This window comes from Thamnophis elegans, chromosome 7, assembly GCF_009769535.1.
Source record: "Thamnophis elegans isolate rThaEle1 chromosome 7, rThaEle1.pri, whole genome shotgun sequence".
In the NCBI taxonomy this organism is placed as follows: domain Eukaryota; kingdom Metazoa; phylum Chordata; class Lepidosauria; order Squamata; family Colubridae; genus Thamnophis; species Thamnophis elegans.
Genome location: NC_045547.1, coordinates 71166864 through 71183368, shown reverse-complemented (window position 1 = coordinate 71183368; position 16505 = coordinate 71166864). Strand labels below are relative to the sequence as shown.

Below are 16505 nucleotides of genomic sequence, written 5' to 3'. Positions count from 1 at the left end.
AGTAAGTCCAGTTGCCTCGGGGGGGGGGGGGAAACCAAGCACCTTTGGGATAATCTTCATCTGGATGACTGAGAATCTCCATGGAGGAAATTAAATTTTACTTATTGTTATGAAAGAAACTTGCTAAAGTTCTGGAGGATTTTCCCTTTGAAACTCATATGATCAGAAAATTAGTTCCAGGATTTTTTTTTAAGGGCTTAAAGAAGAATTTTAAAAAGTCGGGAAAGGTTTAAAATTGGTTTATTTGACCAGGGTTAAAAGAAGAAAATAGTTATATTTGGTTGCCATTACTAGATTATTCTGACAAGGATTGATTGACACAGCATTTGGAGTTGTTTTCTTTAGCTAAAAGGTGAGCTATGGATAAAAAGAGAGATTATAGGTAGTCCTCCACCTGACCATAATTGAATCCACAAATATGGTTGTAAATCATGATGCTCATGAAACACATCATCATGTGACTGTGCTCAATTTTTTTTGGCGATGGTTGTTAAGTGAACACCACAGTCATTAAGCAAACCCATTGGGTGTTATGGGACATTTATGCAAATAGCTGTTATGCAAATAGCTGTGAATGAGGGCCAGTTGATGAGTATTCAAAATGCAGCCCTGTGATTGCAGGGACAGTTGTTGGAACTTCAGGTCATAAATAGCTGTTTTAGTGATGGGTTTCAATTTTTTTTAGAACCTCTTCTGTAGGTGTGGCATGCTTTGTGGGAGTGGCTTGCTGGCCATGTGACTGGGTGGGTGTGGCCAACTTGTAAAATGTGGTGAAACTCACTTAACGTTCTTGCTTAGAAACCAAAATGTTGGCTCAGAAACTCTGGCATTTGAAGCACATAAGTCTTAAAGCTGTCAAGTTACAAGACCCTTGCATCCTTAACCCTTTAGAAAAAAAAACCAGGGGTGTTCAAACTTGACAGCTTTAAGACTTGTGGACTTCAACTCCCAGAATTCCTCCTTCAGTCATGTTGGCTCAGGAACTCTGGCATTGGAGTGTGCAACTCTTAAAGCTGTCAAGTTACAAGACCCTTGCACCCCTAACCCTCTAGAAAAAAAACCTCCAGAGGTGTTCAAAATTGACAGCTTTAAGACTTGTGGACTTCAACTCTCAGAATTCCTCCTCTCGCTCTTCATCTTCATGATGTGCGGACGGGCGGGGGAGGGAACTGGAACTGGTTCTAAACAGCACTGTAGATTTGTGGAACCTCTTCTATAGAAGAGGTTAGGACTGGCAGGAACCCACCCCTGGTCCACTGTAACTTTGAATAAGGACTAAGTCATAAGGGGGTCATAAGTTCAGGACATACAGGAAGTGAGGTTTTGTTTTAATTAATGATGATTACTAAAATTATTTCTACCTGCAGGGATAAAGAAAGAAATTACTTCTTTTTTTGCTTTTGTTTTTCTTTCTTTTGTCAGGGTTCCAAATAATATCCAAAATTAAATCAGAGCCTGAGGCAAATGATTCCTCAAAGTTCCAATTTATTAAGAGAGCCATGTTGGCACATCTGGGAAAACCCGAATCTGAAGGCGTCCCAGTTTCCCCACCCAGTTGAAAGTTCAAGATCTTGCCCCCCACACCTACAAGTCCATCACATGGTCCAATCTCCCACTGCCATGCTGGCAGCTTCCAGAACAGTCATAAGTCACTTTTTTTTCATTGGCGTAACTTTAAACAGTCACTAAATGAACTGTTGTAAGTCAAGGGCTACCTGTATACTGCTAGGTCTCACATATCTACCAGCTGCTGTTCTGAAAATTAAACCAGGACTGAACTATTAGTATCACGAATTACCAATAGCCCACATATAGGGGGCTGAGGGATTAGTCAAGAAATGAAAGTGCTATAGATGAGGAGGTGACACTGGCAACTGAAAGCCTTTCCTCAAGTGAATAATATTTATGTGTACAGAGCTAAACATGGTGGTTTTTAATTGTTTTTTTCATCTTTATATGTGTAACTTAAAGATATGATGAGGAAGTTATGGATGCTAAATATCTGTATGTATGTATGTGTACATACATATATGTGTGTGTGCGCGCACTTTAAAATGGCTTCTACTGTACTACAGTAAAATGGCTTCTACTGTACAGCACAATGGGGTTGCCATGGTAATGGCTTCACAGTATTCCACAATGGGAGGGGGAAAATCCAACATTAGAAATTACGTTTTGTCTGGACATTTTACCCCTATAGATAAATAAATACCCGGGCAACGCCCCGTTATCAGTTAGTACGTATGTGTGATAAAAGAGAAAACAACAAGAATCAATAGACCTGAGATGCTGGCTCTGAAACTAGGCTCCTTTTTTCAAACACGGAGAAGCCTGTGAGAAGTAAGTGACCAATGATTTTATTTTTTGTCTGATTGATTTGAAATATCTCTTCATGCAGAAAATATTTCTTTCCTTCTCCAAAAGGACTTTTCATGCCTAAAATAGGAAAGTGTCATGAAGATTTTTATCATGTTCACTGTATCTAAGAACAGGCAGTTGTTCAAAGAATCAGGTCATCCTGCTAAGGCCTCAGAGGGGAGCAATGCACAGGAAAAGAGCCCATTCTGAGCTCACACCCCTTCTTTGGAAGTGCCCTCATCTAGCCCTTAGAGTTTGGCTGGGCAAAGGCCAATAATTTGTCATTATTACAATATGCTGTGTTGATGAATAACAAATGTTATTCTTGCTGTGGGATATAAGCTTAGCGTTGACTGATCAAAACTGTGATTTATGGATTTAGCCTTGTCATGATTTCCAGAAGGATAATTGGTGAGCAAGGGAAGGAAAGAGGGAAGAAGGAAGGCTGATAGAGATCAAGCAATCAGTAAAGTATAAATCACCACATTTCCTTTCTTCCTTTACTAGCAAAATGTGCTATTGTTTGTTTTCAGTAGAAGAAGCAAGAGTGCTTTGAGTTTACTAGTCAAAACTTAGGGTTTTTTTTAACAAGGTTTTAGATTTTCAAATAGCTAGAGGGGAAAATATTGTTTCAGTGTTACCGAAAGACTTGTGCCAAGTTCTTTTTGGCTTTGTAATCCTCCCAATTAGAATTAGAAAGTTTTAATTAACTTTTCTTAAAATACAACGCATGTTGCTACTTCCTGTGAAATGCTACCCTGGAAACACTCTGCCAGCAAAAACGGAGCTTGCAAGTGCTGTGGGCAGCCCTCCTCAACTCTTTTCGCTGGCAGAGGATTACAGGAGGCAGTCAGAGGAGAAAATGGGGATCAGGAGCCCGATTTCACTGGCAGAGTGCTTGGGCCACTATAGGTACCCCCGACAAGAGTGATGTTGAGCTGGCCATGCCTAACCTGGCTATGACCCCTCCGGCCCCCGGCCCCAAAGTCAAACACAATCTTGATGCAGCCCTCAATGAAATCAAGTTTGACACTCCTGATCTAGTGGGTGATTAAGAGTGATACAGGTCAGTGACATGCGGTGAGCTTCATGGCCGGTGAGGCAAGAGCGAAAGCCCCGCCGAAGCCCTGGCGCCGCATCCGCCATAGAGCGGGCCCGGGACCCACTCTCTGGCGGACGCGGCGCCGGGACTTTAAAGCCCTGCCGCTGGGGTCCTGCCGCCACTTTAAAGCCCTGCTGCCCAGGACACAGAGGCAGGGCTTTAAAGTGGTGGCAGGGCCCCAGTCCCGCTCTATGGCGGATGTGGTGGCAGGGCTTTAAAGTTGCGGCAAGGCCCCAGTCCTGCTCTGTGGGGGACGCGGTGCTGGGTCCTGGTCTATGGCGGAAAGTCCTGCAGCCATGGCCCTGCCTCCACTTTAAAGCCCTGCCGCCAGGGCCTGAGCAGCCATGATTCCCCCCCTCCCCAGCCAGCCAGCCCAGCCAGCCCATTCCTCCCCCCGCCACCACTATGGTGGACATAAACGCGAGACGCCTGGCCTGTTGGACACAGCAGCGAGAACGTCCCTGCCGCTGCCGCACTCTGCCACCTCGCCCCCCCAAAAGAAACACACGCATACACACACACACACACACACACACACACACACACAAATTCCTCACAATAAAAAATTACAAATTAAATTACAATAATTTTGATTCCCCCCCCTCCCTCCTTCCGATCCAGATACCTTTTCCAGCTGTGGATTTCAACTCTCCTCTTGTCTGCCCACCATGATGAAAATGTAAAAAATTAAATAAAAAAGCAACTTACTTAGGCAAGACATGATTTGCTGCTCCCAGATCAGGAGGCGGGAGAATCACGTGCCTCCTTTGCATAAGGAATTTTTCGCCTTTTAACCCTTGCTTAACTCTGGGTTAAAAGGGCTAATGGGTCTCCAACCCATCAGGCAATAACTGTGCATTGTGCTTAATCCAACTTCAATAGTTACTTTCTTATCTTCACAACTAATTGGTAAGACCAGGGGTGGGTTCCAGCTTCTATTACTGCCTGTTCGCTCGATGCGCACTCTGCTCGCATGCACAGTAGTAAACAATGCTTCTGTGCATGCACAGAAGCAAAAAACAAGATGGCGGCACCTACGGCGCTACCAATAGAACTGGTTCAGGGGTGTGGCGGGATGAGTTACTGCCTACTCGGCCAAACCAATCTGAACTGGTAGGAACCCACCTCTCGGTAAGACACTGACTGGGTCTTCCTTATCTAGGGGTAATGCTTTGCCAATTACAATAAATTGAATTGCTCATGAAGCTAGAATAAAACACCCCTTCCCAAAATTTCTTGAATATTAAAATGCACCAAAAATGCATGGAAGGGAATATTGGTGCACAGTCAGATCAGTTAGATAGATTCTCATCAATGATGTGATAACTGTTTTTTGGAACAAATGAATAATGATAAAATGATAATTATACTATAATGATACTTAACAATTTACCTCCAATGCTTACACTGTTTTGCTGGAAGCTTTTTTGCAAATAACTAATAAAAACAATAGCAAGCTTGTATCAAGAAGAATATAAAATTACTTTGAGAACAATAATTTAATTACTGCCAGGCAGTGTTAATGGAATTCATGCTGTAATTTCCTAATTTTACTTATTTGTGCTGTTAAATCTAACCAAGAATGTGTAAAGAGAGAATAATCATGAATGAGTGAGGCAGTTTGCAAACATGGAGAAATGATATAAAAAAGACAGAAGATTTACCTTTGTGATTTGGGAAATACAGAGAAGTCCCGTTTCCGAAACTGCTGGCGAAATTCAAATCTAATGCCAAAAAAACGAACTGTTTCCCAGCCTTAAAGTTACTACAAATTCACATACATCTCAAGTTCCAGCAAAGGGAGCAGATGTAACAGCCCTAAGCATTTCATGTAAAGAATGCAAGCGAATAGGGAGACTAGTTAAGCAAACAAGCAGAATTCCAGAAGGCAATCATGGTGAAGAGCCAGATAAATTCATAGCAACACGGCTAGAGAAATATAAGATTGTCCATTCTTTTTTTTTAAGAATATAATTTGGGAATTTAATGTGCACTCTCTGGCCACACCCAGCCCCCCAAGGTCAAACACAACCCTTATGCGGCCCTCAATGAAATCGAGTTTGACACCCCTAGTCTAAATGCTTTAATAGAACCTGTCTCAAACAAAGATTAGACTAGATGATTTCTTAGATTCCATGAGACTACAATTACCTTCATGCAATTGTATGTATGTATCAGTGGTAGAATTCAAAAGATTTTACCACTGCTTCTGTGGGCGTGGCTTGGTGGGCGTGGCAGGGGAAGGATACTTAAAATCTCTATTCCCTCCATACTTCAGGGGAAGGATACTGTAAAATCTCCATTCCCACCCCACTCCAGGGGAATGATACTGTAAAATCTCCATTTCCACCCCACTCCAGGGGAAGGATACTGTAAAATCTCCATTCCCACCCAACTCCAGGGGAATGATACTGCAAAATCTCCATTCCCACCCCACTCCAGGAGAAGGATACTGTAAATTCTCCATTCCCACCCAACTCCAGGGGAAGGATACTGTAAAATCTCCATTCCCTCCCCACTCCAGGGGAAGGATACTATAAAATCTCCATTCCCACCTCACTCCAGGGGAAGGATACTGTAAAATCTCCATTTCCACCCCACTCCAGGGGAAGGATACTGTAAATTCTCCATTCCCACCCAACTCCAGGGGAAGGATACTGTAAAATCTCCATTCCCACCCAACTCCAGGGGAATGATACTGCAAAATCTCCATTCCCACCCCACTCCAGGGGAAGGATACTGTAAAATCTCCATTCCCTCCCCACTCCAGGGGAAGGATACTGTAAAATCTCCATTTCCACCCCACTCCAGGGGAAGGATACTGTAAAATCTCCATTCCCACCCAACTCCAGGGGAATGATACTGCAAAATCTCCATTCCCACCCAACTCCAGGGGAATGATACTGCAAAATCTCCATTCCCACCCCACTCCAGGGGAAGGATACTGTAAAATCTCCATTCCCACCCCACTCCAGGAGAAGGATACTGCAAAATCTCCATTCCCTCTCCACTCCAGGGGAAGGATACTGCAAAATCTCCATTCCCTCTGCACTCCAGGGGAAGAATACTGTAAAATCTCCATTCCCACCCGACTCCAGGGGAAGGATACTGTAAAATCTCCATTCCTTCCCTACTCCAGGGGAAGTTTACTCCAAAATTCGCATTTCCTCCCAATCAGCTGGGACTCTGGAGGCAGAGAATAGATGGGGGCAGGGCCAGCCACAGGTGGTATTTACCGGTTCTCTGAACTACTCCAAATTTCCGCTACCGGTTCTCCAGAACTGGTCAGAACTTGCTGAATACCACCTCTAGTATGTATGTACATACATATGTATGTACCATATGTATGTACATACATAATGTATGGTATGTATGTAAAAATATGGCCACCCATTTTAAGCAACTCTGGATGCTTACAACAAATATTTGAGCTTCACCTCTTTTCACTATAGCCATATACTTTCTATATTAGAAAAGACACGTTACTCAGTTTCATTTTGCTCCAAATAAGTGAAAAACTACAAGCAAAACAAGCAAAACTACAAGCAACTGCCCAACATTAGTCTGAGGATTTGTGCGAAACGCATCCTCTCATCCTTCTTGCAACCTTTGCTTGCCAATACTGAATAGGATTAAGAATTAGAGGATATACTGAGACTTTTTAAAGCCCAGTTTCTGCATGAATCAAACAAATGGTTGAAAATGGGAGGTTGGTTAAGAGAATGAGTCCTGGATAAATTCTGGAGTTCTTTCTTCATCTCATAATATCTTTCTTTTCTGTAGACTTAAGGTAGGGAAATAGCTTTCTCTTTTCTATACAAAGTGTTGAATTCCACAACAGACTGGAGAGTCCAGAGAGAAAGATTGCAGAAAATGTGGAGGCTTAACCACAGCCTAGCAGCAGGTTTTACTAAAACTCAAAGAAAAGAGTTTATAAAGTTGTAGGCATCTAAAGCCTGAAAGGAAGTGGGGGAGCCAGGATTACCTAGAAAAGGATTGCTTAAAATAAAATGGCTCTAATTGTTTTTAAGTTGTTCTCCCTTAATTTTCTCAGGATCATAAGAATATAATACACAAGGGCTATGTGGACACCAAAACCAAAGGAACAAGAGAATTTGAGGGGAGGATATAATTCTAATCCCCAAATGTCCTTGTTTAAGACCCACGTTAATCCCCTCCTCCCAGCAACTGTTGTGCAAATAAGGCTGAGAGAGGGCTGACCTTCAAGATCAGAAAAAAGTCCTAGGGTAGCCCCACAAAAATGAGCCTCTCTAGGAACTCCATTTGGCTTCCCATAGTGCAGCAGAGATATGAGAATTGGATGGGCTAGGAAGGGTGACGTAAAATCTTGTCAGTTCCAACTGGAGTAGCTCTGACTTTAAATAAGCCACCGCAGAATTTTGAAAAATATCCATTAGAAAGAAAAAAAACCTCTCATCTGAATGGGGATTCATACAGGCATAGATGCCTTATGTATATATTTACAGATGGGTTCTCAAAGAAACAGTTAATAATCAATTCTTTTCATATGTTTGTAATGATGATTTAATAGCTGACCAGCTGCTGTAATGCTGCAATACTGAAATGATGCAATGATGAGGAATGAGTCAGCAGGGTTAATTGACTGTTACCACTTTAAGAGTCGGTATTATAAGAGAGGCCCTATTGGGGCTTATATCTCTCTCCGTGTGTGCTTCCGTGCTGTAATTGCTGATTGATTGTTTGACCTTTGCCTAGTATGTGTATGTATATGCTTTGTAGATATAAACCACTATTTATTATTACAAACCACTGTGTGATGTATTTGTTCCTGGGTAGTCTCACATAGTTACACTGTACGCACTCTGACAATGTTTTGGGCATTCTGTTTAGAAATAGAGATTAAATTATTATTAGCATCAGGCTATCTTTCAATGCACCTGACATTTGGGGGAGTTGAAGGTGATACAGATAGTTAGCCAGTGATACAAGTCTGGTTGGGATGACTAACACAGGTGAGTAAAACCAGGGTTATCTTCTTTTTTTTCCCCTCGCTACATTTACGGAAAGTCATCTAAAGATAAGCACATTTAAGGATAATGAGAAAAAAAGTGCAAAGAAATCATTTCCTCCTATTTTCTTCAACCTGAGAGTCACAAAACAGAGATTTGGAGGCTATGAGTCACTACCATCCTTAGGTTGCTTGTCCATGGCTTCATCTATTTTTATAAACTTCAAATCAGAATCAAAGGTTTCTTTTTCATATTCTCAAATGGCACTTTCTTTGCTCAGAACATTTCAGTGCAAATTGAAAAATACCTCCCAATGTGACTATGGACTCTTTCCCAAAGGGAAACTGCGCATAGTAATATATCCAAATTATCTATTGCTTTAAGTACCTCAAGAATGAGAATGAGTGTGAAACATTTGGAGTACTTAGAAAAAGAACATTGTATACAACTATAAGCAGCGTGAATTTTCAAAAGTGTAACTATTAGGGAGGACTATTTAAATAAATTCAATGAAACTGAAATCCTGGATTGCAAAGTTAATTTCCGGTGTGATACGAGATAGAGATTCAGTGGTGACTCTCTGTGGTCAAAATGAACACTACAGCTGAATATTACATTTCAACTCATATTTTAAACACCAGTGTGGTCTTCTTTCTATTTCTATCAGCAGCTGCCTTAAGTGACGTTTTAATGGGAATAATTTCTGGGAAAGAAAATACAAAAATGTATGCCATTGATTGCATGTGGACAATTTGTTCCACAAGGAAGACACATAGAAAATCAATGCTTGTATGTTTTGTTCATAGCTTGACAGCTGTTAACCATGATTTATGACAGGCTATTAAGAAACATGGATATTTCCAATATGTCTGTTGGTTAAATTTACAATTTCTTACAACTACTTTTTCTTTCCTTTCTTTCAAATCAAGATATAGACGAATGTTCATTTGAAAGGACCTGTGACCATACCTGCATCAACTATCCTGGAAGTTTTGAATGCTTATGTCACAAGGGTTACACGTTATATGGAATTACACATTGTGGAGGTTGGGAGATTGACTCTTTTTTATTCTTTTTGTATGATTTTTTTTTAATAAAGCAGTGTTGACAAAATTGCATTAACAACAGAGCAGATTTTGAAGTAGGCAAAGAATCTTAAAAACACAACAGATTTTATTTATTTGCTAGGGCCATTTATTTAATACTTAAATGTGTAGACCTCTCAACTTAAACCGCACTCCTCTTCTGTAGGAGTGATCGGATTGCACCTCCAACTCCAAAAACATGCTGGAAAAGCCAAAAGTCTTCAGTTTTCATGTGTTTTTTTAAACTCAGGAGGGTAACACCCAGCCTGATTTCCAGGATGACAGTATTCCAGAAGGAGAGAGCAACTGAGAAGGCCTTATATGTGACTCTGCAGAAGACATTCCTTCTCTATAGAGAATTACAATATAAAGAGTTTAATTCTTTAGGGGGACGTATGATCTAAAGTAGTTCCAAACTAGTCTAAATTGCCATAGAGAAAACTTGTAAATATTAATTATATCAGGGATCCTCAACCCCCAGTCCATGGACTGGCACTGGTCCATGGCATACCAAAAACTGGGCTGCGCAAATGAGCAAAGCCCCATTCATGGGATGCAGGCATGGGAAACCACACCCCCTCTGGTCCCTCTCTCCAAGGAACCGGTCCCTGATCCCTGTTAGGTAAGCTCCCCGTTGGGAGAGCGAGTATGTTCAGAGAAGCGTTGTTAGAGTTGTGTTGGAGAACACACAAACCAGCATACAGAGACACTGCAGTTTAAATAGGTTTTGCTTTCATGGAAATAGAGGTATCAGAGTCCATTAACAGTCCAAGTCATACACGGATAAGACAGTCAGTCATCAATGTCTTTCAGTTAAGGGATAATCCAAATAACATAGTCCAGTAGCATATAATCAGTTCAGAACTCAAAGTTTGCTAGCAGTTGCAAAACTTACAATAGCTCACGGCATTCAGATCAGATCAGCCCAGCATCTAACGAACAGAAAGAGAGAGCTAACAGTCATTCTGGCTCCCTCTTATGGCCGATTGAGGAAAACAACAACCAATCACATTTTACAGCATGATTTAAAGAAACAGGTATAACATTGTTACATGATTTATATATTGCCAACCCAACTGTTAGAATTATATTCCTAACAATCCCCAAAAGGTTGGGAGCTGCACTACTGAATGATGAAATAGTTATTGACAAGGCTGAGGATAGCATAGTATGGGAGTCATATGTAAAGAAATAATGATGACTATTCAACTGAACTGCAGCTAGCCATTTCTTTTGCTGAAGTGAACGTCTCCAAATTTTCTTTGCAATTTTCTTGACAACAATATAGAAGTGCTTGGCTATCTTCTATGGAAGTGATGGTGAACCTACGGCAGGTATGCCAAAGGTGACATGCAGAGCGCTCTCTCTGCGCATGTGTGCCATGGCCAGCTGCTCTTCCAGTTTTGGCGCTCCCACGCGCTGGGCAGCTGCTCTTCTGGTTTCCAGCACTTGGTGGGGGAAAGGTTCACCAACACTGTTTTATGGTGACAGTTTTGAGGTGTTCTTAGTCTAACGTTGCTCGGACTTGGCACTTTTGAAGATAGGTAGACTTCAACTCCCAGAATTCCCCAACCAGCATGCTGTTCTGGGAGTTGACGTCGATACATTTTCAAGCTGCCAAAATTGAGAAACGCCGGTATAGTCTACACTCTTTCCATAATTTCCAGGTTGTTTGCTACCCAAATACTAATTGTGCAGATTGTGATTGGTTGTTTTTTTTAGAAACAGTGGACATTGATATGAAATATTGCATTTAGTATTATTAAATATTTTTTAAAAATGTAGTACTTCTTAAATATTGTAAAGCGAATGAAAACAAACCCTTACAAGGCAATGCTATTTAATTTAAATATATTTTCAGATGTAGATGAATGTAGCATCAACCATGGAAGCTGTGATTATGGATGTCTTAATACTGTGGGAACTTACGAATGTTTATGTCCACCTGGACGAAAATTACATTGGAATAAAAAAGATTGTGTTGGTAAGTAACACTGTGGAATAGACATTTTCTACTCTTTCACTTTTTGTATTAATGGATGGTTATAAACTGAATGTTTAAGTAAATAAAATTTATTTTTCAAGCCTAATTCTGTACCCATTCAATATTTATTGTATATTGTGAGAGTGACTTCCTTCTCTTTCCTTTGTTGCACAAATTCTTCCTTCCCTTTCATTTAATTCTTAATCAAGTTTCCTTTTCTTCAAAGGAGGTAAAAGTAACTGATTTCAGTTTTATTTCTTATTTATTGATTTTTATATACCTTGTTTCCCCCAAAATAAGACCTCCCCGGATAATAAGCCCAATCGGGCTCTTGAGCGCATGCACTAAAATAAGCCCTCTCCCAAAAATAAGCCCTCTCCCAAAAATAAGCCCTCCCCCAAAATATTTAAACATATGTGTAGCTGGTCCATGCCATTTCCTCTGGTTGCTTGCCACACAAACAACACAAGGTGAGGTGGTGAGGCCAGAGGCTATTCTACTCCACTCCATTCCATTCCATTCTATTCTCTATTCCAGTGTTTTTCAACCACTGTGCCGCGGCACACTAGTGTGCCGTGACATAGTGTAAGGTGTGCCGTGGGAAAAACACCCGCCGGGTGTTTTTGCCTCAGGACATCTCTGACTGTGTCCCGAAAGTTGCTTTCGGGACACAGGGATGCCTCTATTAAGTCCCTGCGGCCCCGCGTTTACTTTAAAAACGCGGGGACCGCCAGGAGGTAGCACACGCAGGGACGTCACTGACGTCCCATGCGTGCGCCCATAGCAACAATCGCGGAGGATTCAAGAGAATTACTTTATATATCGTCAATATAGGCACAGAGTTAAAAAAAATTAACATTATCTAATGGTGGTGTGCCTCGTGATTTTTTTCATGAAAAAAGTGTGCCTTTGCACAAACAAGGTTGAAAAACACTGCTCTATTCTATATAGGAAATTGAAGCAATCTAACTCATAGGTGAAAAGGATGAGGTATACTGGAGTATGCTTCTTCAGGAAAAGCTGCGACTTGTAGCAGTGTCAATGTGCACTTATCTTTCTTTCTTTTTTAACTTTTTATTTTGTTTATACAAACATAACATCCTTGCAACACATTACACTTCTTTTACATATCTATTGTGATTCCTTTATCTGTATATGTAAATCTTTATTACAACGCATATGACACCTGCGCAATGCTCCGCAGAGCAGTTGGAGCATCGCGGAGGCTTGAGGAAGCATCATTTGATGCTAGAACACAGGCGCGCTGCACGCCTGCATGTGAGTAACTCCAGAGCCCACCACTGATATCCAGAACCCACCACTATACATACATATATACATACATACATACATACATACATACACATACACATACACATACACATACACATACACATACACATACACATACACATACACATACACATACACATACACATACACATACACATACACACATACATATTTTATTTCATATATCTTTTGTATCCATTCTATATATAGCAACCTTTATATACATTTAAATCATCTTATATCCATTTCCTACTATTTATTATCTACAGTCTATTTTGTATTTCTACCTTTTTATTCATTTTCCGGTTTTGTAATTGTTTTTTAATTTTGTGACCTTTCTTCTTTTCTTTATTGCTTTCCTACTTTTTTCCCCTCTTCCCTGTAAGTCAATTATACCATAAGTCCCACATTGAGTAATATTCAGAGTCTTCGTTATCTTTTAATTCCTTCGTAAGCCTATCCATCTCGGCACATGCCAGTATTTTTTTACTGCATTTTCTTCTGTTGGTATGTATTTATTTTTCCAATTCTGTGTGCAGTTGTGTGTGCACTTATCTTTCATTCTGGCTACATAAATATATCTTAGAAACTTCTTTGAAAGGAATCCCATGAACTAGAGCCAGGGGTGTCAAACTGGCGGCCCGTGGACTGGATGCATCACAAAGAGGCCACGCCCACCCCAGCTCTGTGAATTCAAAAAACATTGTGATATGTCACATGACATCAACATGACGCGGCGAGTTTGACACTCGTGAACTAGACCATTGGATATTTTTTTAAATTTACATTTTGGGTTATGCTCATAGGACATATTCAATGCGTTTCAGCCTGGCTCACCTGCTTGCTCTGCTACCTCCCATTTGGAAGTAAAGTGAACTTGATTGTAAGATCCATCCTTCAGTCATCTGAATTAGTCACTTCCTTCCTGCTTTTTTCTTCCTCAGAGATGGTGAAATGTTTGCCTGGTGCCAATCCAGTTCCCAAAGCTCAGTTGCTCTGTAGCAAATCAGGAGGAATTGAGAACTGTTTCTTATTCTGCCCTTCCAACACCCTTTTCGTTCCAGGTAGGTATCTAAAAGCATTTTTTCCCTGGTCCATAAAATAAGTTACACAGAGGTGTTTGCAAGGTATAGCAATAGCAATAGCACTCAAGATATACCACTTTGGAGTGCTTTACAGCCCTCTCTAAGCACTTTACAGAATCAGCCTATTGCCCCCAACAATCTGGGTTCTCATTTTACCCACCTTGGAAGGATGGAAGTCTGAATCAACCCCTGTTGCAGAAATCATAGACAAAAGCATCCCAAGTAGTAGCTGGTAGCAACCTATACTAGGGCTGTCTTTGAATGCATGTGTAAAATGCTCGTGCAAAGCACTTGACTTTAGCCCAATCCTGGGAAAGAAGTTTCTTCATAGGCTGAAATAAAATCCCTGCTCTTAATTTGCTTTATAGCCTGTGAAGAAAAACAGCATCATTGACAGGACAGGGAAGTGTGTGTCTGGGTGTGTGTTTGTGTGTGTCTGTGTCTGTGTCTGTGTGTGAGAGAGAGAGGGAGGGAGGGAGGGAGGGAGGGAGAGAGGGAGAGAGAGAGAAGCAATTTTTTCTGCTGCCCCAGAACCCGTACAAAGAATCCTTATGCAACTCTTAAGCTTTTCTCTGGCTTCATCCTATCCCAAATTTACAGATATAACTGACTCATTTCTTTGTGATTATCTTGGTCAACTAAACATGGGACAAAACTGGTTGGGCACATCTGGATGTCAAACCAGCTTTGTACCCAACTACTTTAATTAACTTGAATAGATTTTAACAATATTTTTTTTATAAATCAGTGGAAGGATAAGAATATACTGAGATATATATTTCTCTTTTCATTTTTGTTCAGACTCGGAAAATAGCTATTCAGTAACCTGTGGAGTGCCAGTACAACAGAGCAAGTCACAACAAAAACGCAACAGTACACTTCCAGGTTGTACGGGTAAGAACACACTCTGCAATTTGTTGACGTATTTACTTTAACACCTGCATCCTAATAATTTTGGTGAGTGAACCTGTTCTGTCTCCTGGATATGTGATTTTAAAGGGAAGCTTCTTTAAGGAAATATAAAGTAATATACCTATGTAGTACTTCAAATCTGAAGAGGAAGAGAAATGCTCTAGAGCAGGGGTGTCAAACTCCCATCGTCACAGTGGTGTCACATGATGTATCTGGCGGGGTGGGTTGCTGCCGGCATTACTGCTGGTTCGGTGCATGCGCAAATTTTGTCTGTGTGTGCATTTGCACATACATAAATCTGCGCATGCGAAAACGTTAATTAAAAAAATTGTGCAATGAAAATTGTTCTGTACATGAGCAGAACCGAAAATCAAGATGGCGGTGCCATAAGAGAAGCGGCTCGGAGGTGTGGCAGGCCTGGGTCACTGCTGGTTCCACTGAAAAACCACTAACCAGTTTGGCCAAACTGGTCCAAACCAGTAGGAACCCACCACTGGTATTGGGACTATTTTCCCCTTCACTAAACTGGCGTGGATACGGCCAGTGTTTGAAGCATCCAGCACACAGGCTCGGAGTTTGACAGCCCTGCTCTAGAGGGTGAGGGCTGGTCACCTTGTATGAACTCCTTACAGCAGCTGCACATTTTCTCAAGATGATGGTGCGAGTGCTTGCAATGACATTCAGTGGGAAAATGGGGGTTACCCTCAGGTGCATCCCAGCATGTGCCAGAGCTGGGCACATTTTCCTTTCAACTTAAAACATTGCCCTATCCGGAAAGCACTGGGGGGGGGGGGGTGTTCCCCAACAATTACATCAACTTGCGCCCGGTCAATCTGTGGGATTTGCAGAGCCCTTGACAAGATTGCTCCAGCAAGGCCATTGCACTGCCATCAACCCAGAAATTCCTAAGTTCCAGGGAACTGAAGGAAATAAAACGACTGAAAAGACCTGTAGAACACCAATAGTGGCAAATCAGATATGGACACAAGTGAGCCCTGGATAAGAACTCACGTTTAGCCTAGCATAGTGACGGGAACATTCTTTTCCACCCTGACCACAATTGCAGGTCCTAACCCAGTGGCCTTGCTAAGAATTATTCAAACCCTTTTGGTGGAAAGGCAGATAGAATCCTGCCTGCAGACGTACCAGATAAAATTTATTTAATAAATGTACCGTATTTTTCGTTCCATAAGATGCACATTTTTTGTCTCCCAAAAGTGGCTGGAGCTGCTTCTGGATTCTCAGTTTTGGCTGGTGTGCCAGTTACAACCTTCTTTGTAACTCACACCATCATGTCTGTGCATCTTATGGAGCAAATATTGCCAAATCCCTGCCCACCCGCCATCCACCACCCTTTGGCTATTTTTGGCCTCCACGTGTTCCTGTTTTTGGCCTCCATGGAGGAGGCCAAAAATGAGGCGTGTGGAGGCCAAAAATGGGGCGTGGAGACCAAAAATGGGACATACAGAGGCGGAAAATAGGACGCACGGAGGCCAAAAATGGGATGCTCATATGCCTAAAAATGGGAGTGCATCTTATGGTCAGGTGCGTCCTATGGAGCAAAAAATACGGTATATCACACTTGCATGACTCTGAGCAGTTTACAAATAAAATTTGTAGATTTCTTGGCAGAATGTTGCTCTGGGCTGGATGATAGTTGGGTAGAGTCTGTGATCATGGCCATGTGGCATCTGT

General features: G+C 41.4%; 1 protein-coding gene across 1 annotated transcript in view; it reads left to right on the top strand.

Moving 5' to 3' along the window:
- Nucleotides 1–16505, top strand: part of SCUBE1 (signal peptide, CUB domain and EGF like domain containing 1) — a 210808-nt gene that overhangs the window by 173546 nt on the left and 20757 nt on the right. The window contains exons 11-14 of the mRNA XM_032221864.1: nt 9381–9497; nt 11398–11520; nt 13758–13877; nt 14700–14792. Coding sequence (XP_032077755.1) covers nt 9381–9497; nt 11398–11520; nt 13758–13877; nt 14700–14792 — 453 coding nt within the window. The remainder of the gene's footprint in view (nt 1–9380; nt 9498–11397; nt 11521–13757; nt 13878–14699; nt 14793–16505) is intronic.